A 16,515-nucleotide genomic window follows, 5' to 3' on the forward strand; every position below is an offset into this window, starting at 1 on the left:
CCTGAAAATTCTTTTCAAACTTCCAAATGGAGGAATTGGACAGACAGCTGGAGAATGGGAGGCCAGGACAAATACTCACAATGAGACAGCCAGAGAAGAGGGTAGACAGGAGGCCAAGGGTGTACCTGGAGCTTGTGATGTTAAGAGACAGAGGTGTAAAGTGTTATGGTTTAAATAAAATGCTGCAGGTCCCTGAGTGGCTGCGGCGGGCAGTGGGTCCCAAGATCACACTGCAGGTCCCTGAAGTGGTGGCAGGCAGCGGGCAGCAGGTCCCAAGGGAGCAGCCAGTCCCAGGCTGGGATGGCGCAGTTCCTCAAGTGGCTGCAGTGGGCCACAAGGGGCAGCGAGTCCAGGCAGGGAGCTGCATGGTGGGTGAGAGACCTTGATGGGGCAGCCAGTCCCACGAGGAGAGAGAGATGGATGGGCATGCCATGAGCCCATGCCACAGGCGGCTAGTCCCAGGCAGGGAGCCATGTGGCGGGTGAGAGACAAAGATGTGGATAGGCACGCCATGCAGAGTGAGATTGGATATTTAGTGGGTTATGGAAGGGAAAGGGGAGAAGGGGGGTGAGAAGTGGAGAGAAGGGACAGACAGAAGCTGCCTCTTAGAGAGAGATGGAAAAGAAAGGACTCAGGCAGCAGGCAGGCAGTAAGATCTGCCTGCCTCAGCAGTGGATGGGGGAGGGAGTGGGTGGGGCTTGTCTCTTAAAGGGACAGGACAGACCATTACAGAAAGAGTAAGCCAGGAGAGGCTTCTGAGTGGTTTGCAGGTCTACTATTTTCATAGTTCATCACCTGCTTAAAACATGGCCCTTAGCCGGGCGGTAGTGGCGCACGCCTTTAATCCCAGCACTCAGGAGGCAGAAGCAGCTGGATCTCTGTGAGTTCGAGGCCATCCGGGTCTACAAGAGCTAGTTCCAGGACAGGCTCCAAAGCCACAGAGAAACCCTGTCTCGAAAAATAAAAAAAAAAAAAAATGGCCCTTAGCATGTCTTCAGTTTCCCTCCCTCCCCCTACTGTGTACTAGGAAAACCAATCTTACCCAGGAGAGAGAGAAAATGCCACTAATGAAAGTCTAGACACAGCGGTAACCTGAGCTCAGCTTTGCCAGCTACACCAAACTATATTACAAACTTCTGATGGTAATCCACACAGAAGATCTACTGCCATCTTTACCCTTCTTCTCGGGTTTAATTTATTACTAGTACCTGGTCACAAAGTTAAGATCATCTTTGCTGTTTTTTTTCTCTTTATTTTTATTCATGTATATGTGTGTTCTGGTCCTGAGTGTAAGAAGAGGGTGTTTGATCCCCTGGAGCTGGAGCTATAGACGGTTGTGAGCTGCTTAGTATGGATGCAGGAACTGAACTGGGGACCTCTGGAAGAGCAGCAAGTGCTCTTAACTGTTGAGCCATCTCTCCAGCCCCCCTGTTTTGTTTTCTTGATAGAGGGTCTCACTATGGACCCTACCTTGGCCCTACATTTGTAATCCTCTTGCCTCAGCCTCCCGAGTACTAAATCCATTGAATTGCAGAAGAGAAAGAGGTTGCAGAGTGTTGGTGGAGACATCTGATGTCCACTGCCCTCCAAAGCCAGAGCCACTGCAGCAAACCCCATCTCGCCACGGGGTGCTGATGAGGGAAGCTAAGATAGGAAACCACTGATCCTGGGACGGCCTAACTAGGCCAGACTTTTACTTTTTTTTTGTTTTTTTTTTTTTTGTTTTTTTTTTTTTTTTTTTTGGTTTTTCCCTGCAGTTTCTAGAACCTATCCTGGATCTAGCTCTTGTAGACCAGGCTGGCCTAGAACTCAGAGATCCGCCTGCCTCTGCCTCCCGAGTGCTGGGATTAAAGGCGTGCGCCACCACCGCCCGGCCAGACTTTTTTACTTCTATACTTTTACTTTTACGAGTCTATAAACTTCTTGTTCTCGCTGCATCACTCAGACTGGCCTGACTCCCACCTCAGTCTCTAAGGAAGCTCCAGAGGGCACTCTGCTGAGGGGAGGACCACTGGTCTTTTTACTGCCTTTTTGGTTTTGGGTTTTGTATTTGATAGAGTCTTGCTATGTAGCCTTGACTGACCTGGAATGCACAGTGTCGACCAGACTGGCCTCCAACTCACAGAGATCTACCACCCTCTGCTTCCCACACGCTGGGATTACAGGTGTGCACTACAACACTCAGCTTGATTCTGGTTTGTTTGGTTTTCTTATTGAAATTTTTTTTAATCCTGTATTTTTTTAATATATTTTGAAATTTTAACAAGTTATAAAATAATTCACAAAAGTTCTAAATTTTAGTCAGGATGGTTTATTTGGGGACCGCAGACCTCATGGAAATTAGGATAATTCAATTTGCAAATAATCCACAAGTCTGTATTTTATTGTGGTTGTCTGATGTGGCCGGGTGTCGTGCATGCTGCCCTGGAACTTGGTTTGTGCTGAGAATAAATAACCTCGGACTCCTGCCGATCCTCTTGCCTCTGCCTCTCAAGTGCTGGGATGAGGGGCCTGCACCACCACACCCAACTTAAGTATAGTTTTGATTGGGGTAATGCCGTTCTTAGTTTGTGGGGCTGCTATTAAAATATGGTTGGCCTGGGAGCTTGTGAACGATAAAAACCTCGTTTTCAGTTCTGCAGGCTGTGAGGTCCGCGATCAAGGCGCCAACAGGCTGGGGTCCTGTGATGCCTGTGTCTCCATAGACAGCGGCTTTTGTGGTACAACATGGAAGAGACTGTGGGTCTCCCTCAGGCCTCGCTTTTATAAGGGTACTAATGCCATTCCCTGGGGCTCTGCCCCCTCATGTACCCAACTCCCGGTCTCCTCTCTCTTACATTACCCCTCTCAGGTGAGGGACTCTGGGTGAGGGCTCTCCAGAGACGAGTTATTCAAACCCCAGAGCTTGGCCGTGCCATGCAGAATTCAGAGTATGCAGTCATGTCCTGGATGGACTTCCCAGTCTTGCTGAGCCCATCTTAAACATCCTCGTGTTTTAAAGGGCTGTTTGTTATCTGCAAACTCAACTTATTTTCCTCTTAAAGATTCCTGCAGCAGGGTTAAGAGCACCTGCTGCTAAGCAGAAAACCCGAGTTCGGTTCCCAGCTCAAAACTGTCTGTAACTCCAGCTCCAGAGGATCCAACACTTTCTCCTGGCCTCCACAGACACCCAGACACATGTACGCACACATAAATAAAAATAAAATAAATATTAAGAAAAAGGATCCCTGCTAACTAATGAATGATGGGTTCTTGATGTCTTAGGCCAAAATTAACTAAAGATCGCGGGAAAACCAGCTGCACGTGCTGTCAGGTGAGCAGGACTGGCCACCCTCATGGCAGAGGAAAACCCAGGAAACCAGTGCCAAAGGGGCTCTTGGATTTTTATTGTTTATTATGTTGTTGTTGTTGTTTGAGAAAGGGTTTTTCTGTGTAATAGCTGCCTTGGAACTCACTCTGTACGTAGCCCAGGCTGGCCTCGAACTCACAGAGATTCATCTGCCTCTACCACCTGAGTACTGGATTAAAGGTGTGTGCCCCCACCACCCAGTGCCAAAGAGTTTTATTAGTGAGGAAAAAAAAAGACAAAAAACCCTAACAACCACCTCTTGTAGTTTATTAACAAAAAAAAAGCACACAGTGATAATTGTACAGTTCCTCCTCTGCAATCGCCACTCCTTAAGTGACCATCTTTTCTAGAAATGGGTCGTCAGACATACTTTAAAACCGTTCTGATAAATATATCGCTGCACTGCATCCAGCCTGGATAACCCTCTTCAACAAGGCATATGCTGGAGCCTGTGGAGAACAAAGGGCTGCAATGTAGCTGGGTGGCAGAGGGCCTGTCTATTATCCACAGCACCCTGAGTTTGGTCTGCAGCACTTCAGAGGGGAAATCAGCAAACAGTGCACGAGGTAAGCTCACCAGCAGAGCGCTTGCCTAGCAAGGCCCTGGGTTCAACCCCAGCACCTGAACAACCAACAACCAAACCACGTGTGGTCTACCTAGATGTCAGACCTGGATTCACTGCTAGGGCAGGGTTTGGGTTCCTCTGGATAAAAAACAGGATCTGGGAAATCATTTGATTGGAAACCAGCTAGAAGCATCTATGGCCACTGAAACCCTAGGCTGCTCCTTGGGATATGACAGTAGAACACAGGAGCCTCATTGGACCAAGGCTGAGCATGTGTGCTTTCTGTCCGGGAGCTGGCTCCCTGACCTCTGACCTTTATTTTCAAACGTCTCTTTCTGGGAACAGAAACCTTTGGCCCCTCCACCTTTAAAATAATCCCCAAGCATCACCAGCCACAGTCTGTCCCTACCAACTCCGCATCGTGGTCCAGGCCCGTGTCGTGGTGCTCAAGCTCCTCATCTCGAAACTTCTTGATGACCTGAAAAAGAACAGGAACTCAAGCGGAAGCCAGTCGGCACTCTGGGTCACCTGCTGCTCATCCTGTGTCCAGGCCACGTGCTTTTCCTGCAAAAGGGCCAGCATTCACTCTGCCATTCCAGTGGGGAGAGCAGCCTTGCAGGAGTAAACCATGGGTGTGGCTCTAATAAGATTTATTTATGAAGCAAGCTCGGCTGCAGGCTGGAGTTTGCCAACTGCTGATTTAGGTTTTAAAAATTAAGTTGTGACCTGTCTTAGTCAGTGTTCTATTGCTGTGAAGAGACACCATGACCAAGGCAGCTCTTAAAAAAGAAAGCATTTAATTGGGAGTTGGCTTGCAGTTTCAGAGTTTAGTTTAGCATGGCAGGGAACATAGGAACACTTACAGTGCTAGAGGAGTAGCTGAGAGCTATATTCTGATCTGCAGGCCAAGAGAGAGACTCTGGGCCTGGCCTGACTTTTGAAATCTTAAAGCCCACCACGAGTGACACATTTTCTCCAACATAGCTATAACTCCTAATTCCTCTCAAATAATGCCACTCCCTGATGACTAAGCCTTCACATACATGAGCCTGTGGGGGCCATTCTTAGTCAAACCACCACATGGCCAAATACAGTGATGCATCCTGACAACCCTGATACTTGGAAGCAGGAGGACCAAGAGTCAAGACCAACCTGGTCTATAGACAGAGACTTTGTCTAGAAAACAAAACAAACAAAATCCAAACAAACAACCTACTACTGGGGAGGGGGTGGAAGGATGGTGCTGAGGCGGGGGATCCTTTGTACCCACCAAATGAAGACCAGCCTGGCTGAGCTCCTTCTTCCTGTAGGCAGTGACCTGAGGTGCTCTAGCACTTCGGTCATGCAGCCTAAAGACATCATCATTTTCTTTATTTTATTTCAAAGATTATAATTTAATTACATTTCTCCCTTCCCTTTACTCCCTCCAAACCTTCCCATACACCCTCCACGCTCTCCTTCCAATTTATGGTCTCTTTATTTCACTAATTGTTATTGCATGCATATATGTGTTTGCATACACATATTGAAATATAACCTGCTGGGTCTATATAATGCTACCTGTATGTATGCTTTCAGGGCTGACCTTGTGGCACTGGACAACCATGGGTGTGCTCTTCCCTGAAGAAGGCTACCTTTCCCGTCTCAGCTTCCCTCCATTGCCTACGGTTCTCTGTCCAGTTTAGCATGTTAGCTGGTGTCTTCCGTGTACAGCCCATGAGTTGTTGAGTCATGGATGTGCAGAAGACACACAGACCTGGACTCGGGAGATATCAGTTCTAGGCTTCACTATGCCAGAGCCCTTTAACCTGTCTGTCTCAGGACTCCCCACTCCTTCCCGGGCTAAGCCCTGCCTCCTTAGTGCCCTTGCATCTTTCTCTGCAGTCACCTGCAGCAGCTCCTCATACTTCCCAGGGTCCTCCTCCATCAGCGTGCGGATCTGGTTGTTGTAGTGATGAGCGATGGACTCTTCTATGGCCACAGTGCAGGCCATGGCTCCTTCCTTCCCCAGCAAGGCAGTTCCCGCCCCTGCAGTCGTCACATAAGGTCGAGCATGAGATGAGCCACAGGCTGCTGGTCAAAGACATCGTGAGGCATCCTGACATCTGGGATGGCAACTCTCTATGGTAGGGTTATGTTGTGCATCTGGGGACTTGTGTGTGTGTGTGTAATTCTTTGATTCTAAAGTAATTTCACATCGTGCATCCCAATCCCACTCACCTCCTAGTCCCTCCATATCTGTCCCTCAGACCTGAAAAAGAACCCCCCTCCCAAAATTAATTAAAAACAAAACAAACAAAAACGACCTCACTCCTCGATCTCTTCTGCCTCTCCAACACCTCTTCCTTCGTCCTAGTGGCACTGGGAGCTGCGGAATGTCATGCTGTATATCCTTTTGTCCAATCAGCCCCATCCGCAAATGCTAATTGCGGTCAGTGGTCTGGTTCAAGGCCTCTGGCCTCTGGCGCACAATCATCATTGGACTCTCACCAAAACTTCTGCTGTTGCCTTGAGTCATGGAGATCCTGCAGCGACCGTTCTGCGGGACCAGTCCCTTCACACTCTCCAGCACTTCATAGATGGGGTAGATGTTAGGGTGGGCCAACACAAGGCCCAGGATGGGAGTGTGGATGGGACCATTTCTCCCGAGAATGGGAGTGGCGGGGAGCTTTCCCATGAGGGTCAGGGCCAGCTATCCCCAGGTCAGTGAAGGGTGGGCCAGTATTTCAACATGCATGGCTTGTATGGCCTCATATCTGGGGATGTTTAATGGCACCCAATATCTACCCTCTGGTTATCAGTAGTACCTGCTAAGCCTAATACTGGACATTTCGGTGTTCCCACGGAGGCTCTGAAACAGTCACCCCAAGCTGAGAAGCAGCTTGAGCTCACTGTTAGATGCCAGTCACAACGTTCTTTTTGAATCTATTTTTCTGTTTTATTTGGTTAGTTTGATTTTGTTTTGTTTTGGTTTTGGTTTTTTTTTTTTTTTTTTTTTTTTTTGAAGACAAGACCTCACTATGAAACCCAAGTTAGCCTTGAACTTGCTGTGAACTTACTGTGTAACCAAGGCTGGTTTCTATTCTCCACCCTCCTGCCTCTGCCACCTGAGTGTTGAGGTTGCAGGTATGCACCACCAGGCAGGCTCAGTGAGCCTTGGTCCTTCTGCTCAGAGTCTAGAGTGTTACACTGGGTTCTTTGCTTTTCTTCCTTTTTTTTTCCTTTGGGGTGTGGACTCAGACAGGGTTTCTATATGTTAGAGCCCTAGCTATCCTGGAACTTGCTCTATAGACCAAGATGGCCTTGAACTCAAGAGATCTGCCCCTGCCTCACAAGTGTTGAGATTAAAGGAGTGGGAGATCATGCCCAGCACTCAAGGTGATCTTGGATTAGCATTACCAGGAGACGTCATCTGGCTGTGACTGCACCATCTAGTGTCCTGTGTGTGTGTGATAACTGCACTATCTAGTGTCCCTGTGTGTGTCATAACTGCACTATCTAGTGTCCCTGTGTGTGTCATAATTGTATAACAACCAACTCGTCACCAACAGACACTTACCCAGTGCAAAGCCTGCCACATTCCACAAGGGCATCAGAATTGTAGGTCGGACCCTGAATGCAACCATCAGCTCGTTGAACTTTTTCAAATGGTCCTTCTCTTGATCCCACATTTTCTGCGGGAGGAACCATAAGAAGAGGCAAGCATTACTGGCTATACCCTGGGAACTTGCTATGGCTGAGCACACAGGAGGCCAAAGGGAAGCAGTGTAATAAGAACTGCGGTCTCTCATCCCCCTATGGATCCATAAGATAAAAGCAAAACACAGACTCTCAAAAAAGAAAAGAGGCTACAGGCCAAGGCAGCACCTCAGACATCGCTAAGAAGAGTTCCACTGCCACACCTCCAGACCACACCCACTTCACTGACCCAGCTCAGAACTAGAAGGGCAGAATGTCAGTCACAGTGTATTTCCTTCTAGACTCCACACAAAGGATGGGGACAGAAGGACAAGAGCAGCTAAGGCAGGACAGTCGGTGCTTCCTAAACATCAGGTGCCATCAGCAAAGGCTTTGGCGGGCTGCTCCTGCCATGCACACAGTGCCTCGTTAGGGCAGACAGGTCTTCCCTGAGGATTCACAGGACAGTCGTCTTATGCCCCTCTGGAACCCCAGGTTCTGAGCCATCAGTTCCAGCAACCACAGGTGAAAATTGTAGATAGAGACTGCTTGTGCATTTGCCGCCCAGACCTGAGTAATCACACAGAATCTATATTAATTACAGCGCTGTTTGGCCTATTGGCTCAGGCTTCTTATTAACTAACTCTTCCATCTTAAATTAATCCATCTCTATTAATCTATGTATCATCATGAGGGTGTGGCCTACCGGTAAGGTCTGGTATCTTTCTCCTTTGGCAGCTACATGGTGTCTCCCTGACTCTGCCTACTCTCTCTCTATATCTCTTCCAGCCTGTCTATCCCTGCCATAGGCCAAAGCAGCTTTATTCATTGACCAATAAAAGTAACACATATACAGAAGGACATTCCACATCAGAAAATAATGGAAAATAACTGTCCTGAAAACACACGGACTGTTCTCAACAGGAAGCAGGACAGCAAATGTGTGGTATCCTCCTGGCATGGGGGATTCTCAGTGGCCTTGACACGCTTCAAGGCAGAGAGGCACAGATGCACAGGTGCAGGGGCGACATGTAGATATACATCTTACATGCGGGATGAGCTCCGGGAGCTGGGATGTCTGTGGGGAATCTGAAGCTACCACATGCCAGGCATGGTCCCAATAGCTCTATCTGAGCTTGTTTATTCCCAACCAAACCTAGTGAGTTAGGGCTTTTACCAGGCTGGTCTGCACACAGGGAAATGGAAACCTAAAAGCCATGTGGCCTCTTTAAGGTCACAGATGATAAGAACTGTAAAGGGAGACTGGATCCCTGGGGCTGAAGACCCCTCTCTCTGGCAGTCTGTGCAAGGACAGGTCTACAGTCACCTCTTGGCGTGTGGAACATTCCCCTCAGGGAGGCATTTGCAGCTTTTCCTAATACCGAACAGCCACATCACAAGTTCACTTGGTTCCCACACTCAGTTTCTTTCTCTTTTACATGTCCTCTCTCCCCATTCTTTCTGACCTGAGACTTTCTATGTAGCCCAGGCTGGCCTCAAACTCACAGAGAGCTGGTTGCCTCTATCCCAAGTGCTGGGACTAAAGGGATGCACCACCACACCTAGCCATGTCCAGTTTAGATCTGAGCTTTTCCAAACAGAACATACGCTCTCTGTTTCCCAGGATCTCCCTTTGGAACCTGCAGGGAGAGGTGATTACCGCAGGCTTCAGATTCATTGCCAGGACAACAGGTCAGGTTGAGACTTAGGGAAGAGCCCACCTGAATGACAGGGCCAACACTGGACCGGCCCAGCACAGCCATCTGCCCTGCATAGATGCGGTTTGCTCCATATTCACCAGCGTGATCCACCCGAATTATTCGATCCACAGCTGCCCGGTTAATATTGTCTAAGGTCATTCCTGAACTGTGAAACCTGATGACAATGGCTCTTCCATAGGCTGCAATGAAAATGCAAGGAACAAGCCTTCATTATCCACACAGAACATTAATGTCCTTTTTATTATAAGAAATTTACATATCTGTGTGTGTGTGTGTGTGTATTGATATGCATACATGTGGCAGTCAGAGGACAACTTGCGGGGGTCATTTCCCTCCCTCCTCTACATGGGGCCCAGGGATGGAACTCAGGCCCTTATGCTTGGCAGCAAGCACTGAGCCATCTCATTGGCTTGTAGTCCTTTTGTAGACAGAATGAAAGATGCGTTAGAACCAAGGTCATAAGCAAGCCCTGAGGGCTGCACATGTCTGTCAATGCATTCTTTGTCATCTGCAATGCTCAAACCCCAAAGATTTCACTTAAAGAATGGGGCTTATGGCTTCACTTTACACACATGGTCATCTGGGAAGCCAAAGCCTGTCCTCACCAGGCAGCTCACATGACAGCTGCTTTGGGAAAGGCTCTCCCTTCCCAAGCTGTACAGCAGGAGCCCGTGGAGCACAAAGCAAGCCATGATGCTCTTCCCCAGTCTTCGTAGGAAGCAGGCCCATGCTGATAGCCTGAAAAGGCTCCGGGTGCAAAATCTGGTAGCCCAGGTTGGGGCTTAGAAATTCTTTTAATACATTGGTTCCATGGACAGGTGACAGCTTGGGTTTATCTATAATACTGACATTTCATTTATATTTTAATAAATAAAGCTTGCCTGAGGATCAGAAACATAAAACAGTCACATTGGCCAGCCTTATAGACCAGGCAATGACACACACCTTTAATCCCAATAGCCACAATGATGCTCACCTTTAATCCCAGTAGCCACACTAGCTTGCCAGGTGATAGTGGTGCTCGCCCTTAATCCCAGAACTAGAGAGGATTATAAAATGGAAGGTGACAGCTCTCAGTCTCACCATTTTCGGACTGAGGTCGAGGTAAGAGCCAGTGGTTGGCTGCTTTGCTTTTCTGGTCTTCAGGTTGAACCCCAATATCAGTCTGAGTTTTTATTAATTGTGCTACATTTGGTACCCAACTTTTGGGGTACAAACTCATGAAAAGGCCATTTGCCTGAGGCTGTTTAGCCACCAGCCCAGGACAGAGCTGGGATTGGAATTTCAGCTCTGGGAATTAAAATTCAAACCTAGCCACCGGGGTTTAGGAGAAGCACTAGTGCCCCAACTCCCATCCGCCCTGGCTTAGCTTCCCATGTAAAGATGGAAAATACACAGAGAATCTGGAGACTGCATGTTATTATGTTGTCTTTGAGTTGTTTGACAGCTGAAGAAGGAGCAACAGCTGCTGAAGACATTTGATTATAAATGTTGCTGGATTAATCCAAGCTATATATTTTGAAAATGCCTTGACTTCAAAATTTAAGTCAAAAGACATGTTACTTTGGAGAAGAGTTTTGCTTTTGTTTCCACAGGAAGTGAGAGACTGGATTCATTTTGGGTTAAGAAAAATGAGGTTTGATCAAGGAAGACCCCCCTGAAAAAACTCCAATAGGAGCAGATAGCCCGGATGATCCAATGTCTCAGAGCACCTCTGTCTCAGTTTCCTCTGAGTTCTGCATCCAGAACAGTCTCAAGACTGCTGGCTGAGATGATCCAGCCTCACAGAATACTCCAGTCAGTACTTGACCATAATCCTAAATTTTTTGGGGTCCTTATAAGATTGTCAGTGCCCCAATCAGCAGGAAGTAGCCTAGAAAACTATGCTCACATTCCCCAAAAAATAAATTATGCATGTTTGTTTTTGTTTCTTGTGTCAGTTACAAGTTGTTATAGATAATGGTCAGGAAAAAAAAGCTAAACAAGGAAATTAGATTCAAGGTTCTTGGTTTGAAAAGAAAAAAGGGGGATATAGATATGATAGGAATAAAGAGTAGATTACTGAATCTATTCTTTAAAAAAGGGAGAATACAGATAAGATAGAAAGGTAGATTATTGGATATACTTTTTAAAAGCAACTACTAGTTTTACATTGTATTGAATTTTTATATATTGTATAAAAATTTTGTATATTGATATAAATTTAACATTAATTTTGTTAAAACATACTGTACATACACTTCTAATCTTGTTCAAGGTATTATACCTATACAGCTCAATTAACAATATAATGCAATCTTTTGTCCTTTAAAATTATTATTGCCAACAGTTTAGGATAATAAGGAAATGCAGGTTAGTAATTAGTCACCTATTATAATCGAACCTGTAGTCAACATTAAGTGTGGTTTCAAAGTCAAATAAAGACATATTTTAGATAGGTCATCTTCAAACACTTCAGAGATCTACAGAATATGGCATTTAATATGTTTTAATAACATAGGCTCTTTTTTATGACAATGAAACATGACTGCTACTGGCAACACCAATCTACTTCAGAGAAGATAATGGGCATTGAAGAAACTCCACATGGAGTTTATTTTCTTTGTGGCAAAAGTAAGTCACTGGGCAAGAAAATGTTCTTGCCTCGACTGCTGACAGTATGCTGTTCTACTCAGACAAGCAGAACACAAAAGAAAGTGACTGCCAAACATTGTCAAGACAAGGAGGGGCAGTCCTTCAGAATATCCTGCTTCACAAAAAAGTCTGTCGAATATGCTAGGCCTGTAGGCCAATGATGGATGCCCCAACATTGCAGAGAAACTTTGGGTGACTGTCCAGGCAGTCAGCTTTTTCTGTCATTACTCACAGTTTTTGGAAGTCACTTGCTTGCACTTCCTGCTTACTCAATATTATTTCCTTCTTGGGTCTCTAAAGGAGTTAAAGACTAGATAGTTATAATTTTGTTTACCTGATCCAGAAAAGAAGTTATGATAGAAAGTAAATTAGGTACAAGACTTTGAACTCACCAGAATAGGATAGATAAGGAATATTTTCTCTAAATTTGTCAAATGCAAATGGACTAGACATTGTTGATGCATTTATTGCCTATATTCATTGTATATAGTTATTGTATTTATTGTATATAGTTTTTCTTAGTTATAGTCTTTTTTATTATAGACAAAAAGGGAAATGTAGTGGCATTTCATTTGTATTTTAATAAATAAAGGTTGCCTGAGGATCAGAAAAGTAAAGCAGTTACACTGGCCAGCCTTACAGACCAGGCAGCAATGACACACACCTTTAATCCCAGTAGCCACACTAGCTTGCCATAGAAACCAGGCAATAGTGGTGAATGCCCTTAACCCCAGAACTAGAGGGGATTATAAAACAGGAAGAGACAGCTCTCAGTCCTAGTCCAGTCCTAGTCTTATTCTGTGGCTTCCTGGAGGCAGGATCACCACTTTCGGACTGAGGTCAAGATAAGAGCCAGTGGCCGGCTGCTTTGCTTTTCTGGTCTTCAGGTTGAACCCAATATCTGTATCTGAGTTTTTATTAATTGTGCTACATTTGTCCTCACAAATTGAACTCTTCTTTAAAATGTAAATTCTTTTGAGGAAGCTGAATAGCAAACATTTCCATTACACTCTCCAAGTCCTAGATGAGAGGATCTCAGATGTGCATCCCTCTGCGAAGGGTCTTTGTAGTTAGGTGTGTTCACCTCATATGAAAACAGAAACCCAAAGGTCCTCTAGTTTGTCAGTCTAGCCTAGGTTGGCATTACTTAAAGTGTCACAGACTCTTGGTTTGCCATGACTACCACGGAAGATACTTTTACCTTGGCTAACTTCAAGGTCCAGAAAACAGGTGAAAAGGTTCATCTGGAACACATTTTCGGCGCTTTCATTAAGAAGGCCCAAGGCCTCTGGGACATAAGGCCACAGGGCAGGCATGGTGAATTTGGCATGTCTGTATGTCAGAGTCCTGAACATGAGCTTTGCTGCCAAGTAGAATTTTAAATGTTGTGCTTCTTTATTAGGGTGCTGGGGTTCATCAAGACCAGGGCTTGATGCACTCAGGGGAAATGGTCTACCACTGAGCTATCTCCACAGTCCTGGTACGATAAAGAGCCCTGTGTACAGAGGAGGATGAACCCTGCAGGAGCGGAACTAGCTTTCGTCTACTGGACATGACATGCTCTACCTCACTCAGCACACTGACTCTAGACACTGAACAGAGCCCAGAAGCCTGGAAGCTCACAGGCTTCTGCCAAGTGCAAAGCACCACTCCTGACTGCCCTCAGAAAGGATCTCTATGGGCATGGCCCAGGTTTCACAGGAGAACAACGGGACACAATCAAAGTGACCTGTTGTATTTCTTTGATCTCAAAGGCCCAAACATCTAGCCAACTTGTCTCCTTGAAGAAAGTGGAGTCTGAAGACAGAATTGATCAGCCAGTTCTACTTTGCAACACAATCCTGTTTGCTTGCTCTCTTACTTGTTATCAAAGAAAGAGGCAACCCTTTTGAAGAGTTACTGAGAAACAGCAAGGAGCTGAGCAGGTGGGCCAAGTTCCCACAGCTGGCTTTTGAGGGGCGATAAGCAGGGCTGTGTCTTACTGAGAACACACGGCACTGCTCTTTAATCTCCTCTCCTCTAGATCCAGGCACTCAGTAAAGGCTGAGAGAGGAGCATGAAGACTGTGCTTGTCTTTTAGCTAACCAAATCCATATAGATATTTCAATTCCAGCATCAGCAGGCAGAGGCAGGCAGAGCTCTGTGAGTTTGAGGACAGACTGGTGAGATAGCAAGTTCCCGGCCAGCCAGAGCTACAGAGATACTGTCTCAAAGCCAAAACAGAAACCTACCCAATAACAAGGCTATTTTCTTTTTTAAGGAGAAACATATGCTAAAGATTTTTTTTATTATCATGAGGCTAAGTGAGACAAAGGAAGTCAAGTGATTTCATAAATTAAAACAAATGGCTTTTTGTTTTTGTTTGTTTTTTCAAGACAGGGTTTCTATGTAGCCTTAACTGTCCTGAAAGCTCAGTCTATAGACCAGGCTGACCTTGAACTCATGGAGACCTGCCTGTCTCTGCCTTCCAAGTGCTGGGATTAAAAGTGTGTGTCATACCGCCTGGTCAGATGACTCTTATTGTTACCTGCTCACTAAGTTAACAAAAAGCCTTATAATTCACATCCCTGAGTCCTGACTGCCTTGTTACCCACTTTAAAATAAGACAGAAGTCCAGTGCTAGAAGCTCTCAAATGTCCTGTTCCAAAAGAGGTGCCTGGGAGATTTAAGTGGCTTATGGAATAAGTAACATAGTAAAAGGTTCTTAAAAATTCTCTTCTAATCCATTTCTCCTCAAGGAAAACATCTCTATTTATAGTTGACATCTCTTAAATATATGCAAACACTTGCTAAGCACTCTTCTTTTTCAGAAAAAAACAAAAACAAAAACAAAAACAGTCTTGGGTAGGCACATTCAACACTATCTAATAAAGTTTCATATCTTATCATGGTGGTGGTAGTGGTGGTGGTAGTGACTGTGTGTGTGTGTGTGTTTACTCATCCATTTGGGGGCAGGCAATACACGCTTACTGTTTACCATAAACATGTGGTTTACACAAAAACACATCTCAAAACTGCAAACAGTATTGCCATCAGGCAAAACAGAGATCAAATGCCTGAAGATTTAGTTTTGAGAAAATGTCCTCACAATTTTTAGGGGCAGCTCAGATGACACATGATTCGAACATGAATCCAGATCCACCTCTCTCCACTCCAAATTCAGTGTTTCTCATATTTTGTAAAGCAAACAGTCCCATGAGGAGCTTAATTAAAATGCTGATATCAGGTCTGGAAAGAGGGCTCAGCAGTTAAGTGTACTGCACATGCAGAGAACTTGAGTTGGGTTTCTAGCACCAACATGCAGGGGCTCACAAACTGCCAGTTATTTCAAGCTCCAGATTAGAACCCCTTTTCTGGCCTCTCTGGCACTTAACTACTGGACACACACACACACGCACGCACGCACGCACACACACACTCATAAAATTTTTTAAAATATTTTAAAAAGAAAAGAAAAGAAACAAATCAACCCAAGCAGATAATGAGCGGGACCCGGAAATCTGCATTTCTAACAGGTTAATGCTCGATGGAGAGCTACATTGCTCGAGAAAGGCCGGGTGGAGACTACAGTGGTACTGCAGGACTCTCAAGTACCACATCTGCACTGACGTCACGTCACGTGCGGGTAATCGCTTGGTCCCCACCCCACCCCCAGCGCATCCTGCGCAAGTCCACCTGTTCCTGTCAATCACCTCGACGTGAGCTACAAACTCCACCCCCATGTCGCGCGCCTGTGACGCAATGAACGTCTCCCCGGTGACATCCATGACCTCCCCTTCAGATATCCCCCGGCCTGGAGCCCCGCGCTGGGCCCACGACCGCGAGTGGCCGGTACCTGAGAAGGGCCTCCGGACGCCAGTGCGCAAGCGCCACATGGAAGCAGCCGCTATCGCCCTCGTGCCGCTCATTGCCGGTGACAACGCCACCAAGGCCTAAGCGCCCGCGCCAATTGCTTTCGGCTCACGGTGATGACGCATGGGTGCGGCGGGCCGGGGAAACGCCCCTGGATCCTGGGTTCCACCCAATTGGCTGGAAATGGCCATGCAAGAACTCTATTGGGTGTGCTGCCTGCCAATCATTGGGGGCGTCATGAAGGGACCCTGGCTGGTTTTATGGAGGAGGATGAGGAGTTTCTCTGCAGGGGCGACCCAGGTGCAGTGCTCACTGTCTCGCCTGGGTCACTATTGGGGCCTTTGTTTCCCCCGCCTTAACGGAGATTTTTTTTTTCTATTTGAAGCCTCTCTACATCTAAAATTCAGTAGGAATTATCTGCTAAAACACTCCAGTGTTTGGCGTAATTGTGGGCCTGACAGCTCCTTTCGCAGTATTTCCTGTCCCTTCTCATTTTTTTTTGAGATTTGTTTCATTATTGTTTTTCACTGGATTATTCCTGGCCGTGTGTATTGGTGCACATTGGTGATGAAGAAGACGGTGTATTGAGGGAAGGGAAATTTAACAACATACACTAAACTTTTAAAAGTGCATATCCATTAATATGACAGCTAGGGGCTAGCCAATAGAAATAAGTTTTCAAGTTAGTAATGTATATGAGACAAAAAAAAATGCCT

At 46.0% G+C, this 16,515-nt stretch overlaps 1 protein-coding gene across 1 annotated transcript; it reads right to left on the bottom strand.

Moving 5' to 3' along the window:
* Positions 1–3,619: 3,619 nt before the first annotated feature.
* On the bottom strand, positions 3,620–15,921 carry Coq7 (coenzyme Q7, hydroxylase). Its single transcript, XM_038338292.1, has 6 exons — positions 15,783–15,921; positions 9,314–9,492; positions 7,474–7,588; positions 5,803–5,942; positions 4,324–4,392; positions 3,620–3,798 (listed from the first exon to the last, which is right to left on the bottom strand). Exons 1-6 carry the CDS (start codon positions 15,853–15,855, stop codon positions 3,721–3,723), a joined length of 654 nt encoding a protein of 217 aa, XP_038194220.1. The 5' UTR covers positions 15,856–15,921; the 3' UTR covers positions 3,620–3,720.
* Between the last annotated feature and the right edge of the window lie 594 nt (positions 15,922–16,515).

The sequence above is a fragment of the Arvicola amphibius genome, chromosome 1, assembly GCF_903992535.2.
Source record: "Arvicola amphibius chromosome 1, mArvAmp1.2, whole genome shotgun sequence".
NCBI lineage: Eukaryota > Metazoa > Chordata > Mammalia > Rodentia > Cricetidae > Arvicola > Arvicola amphibius.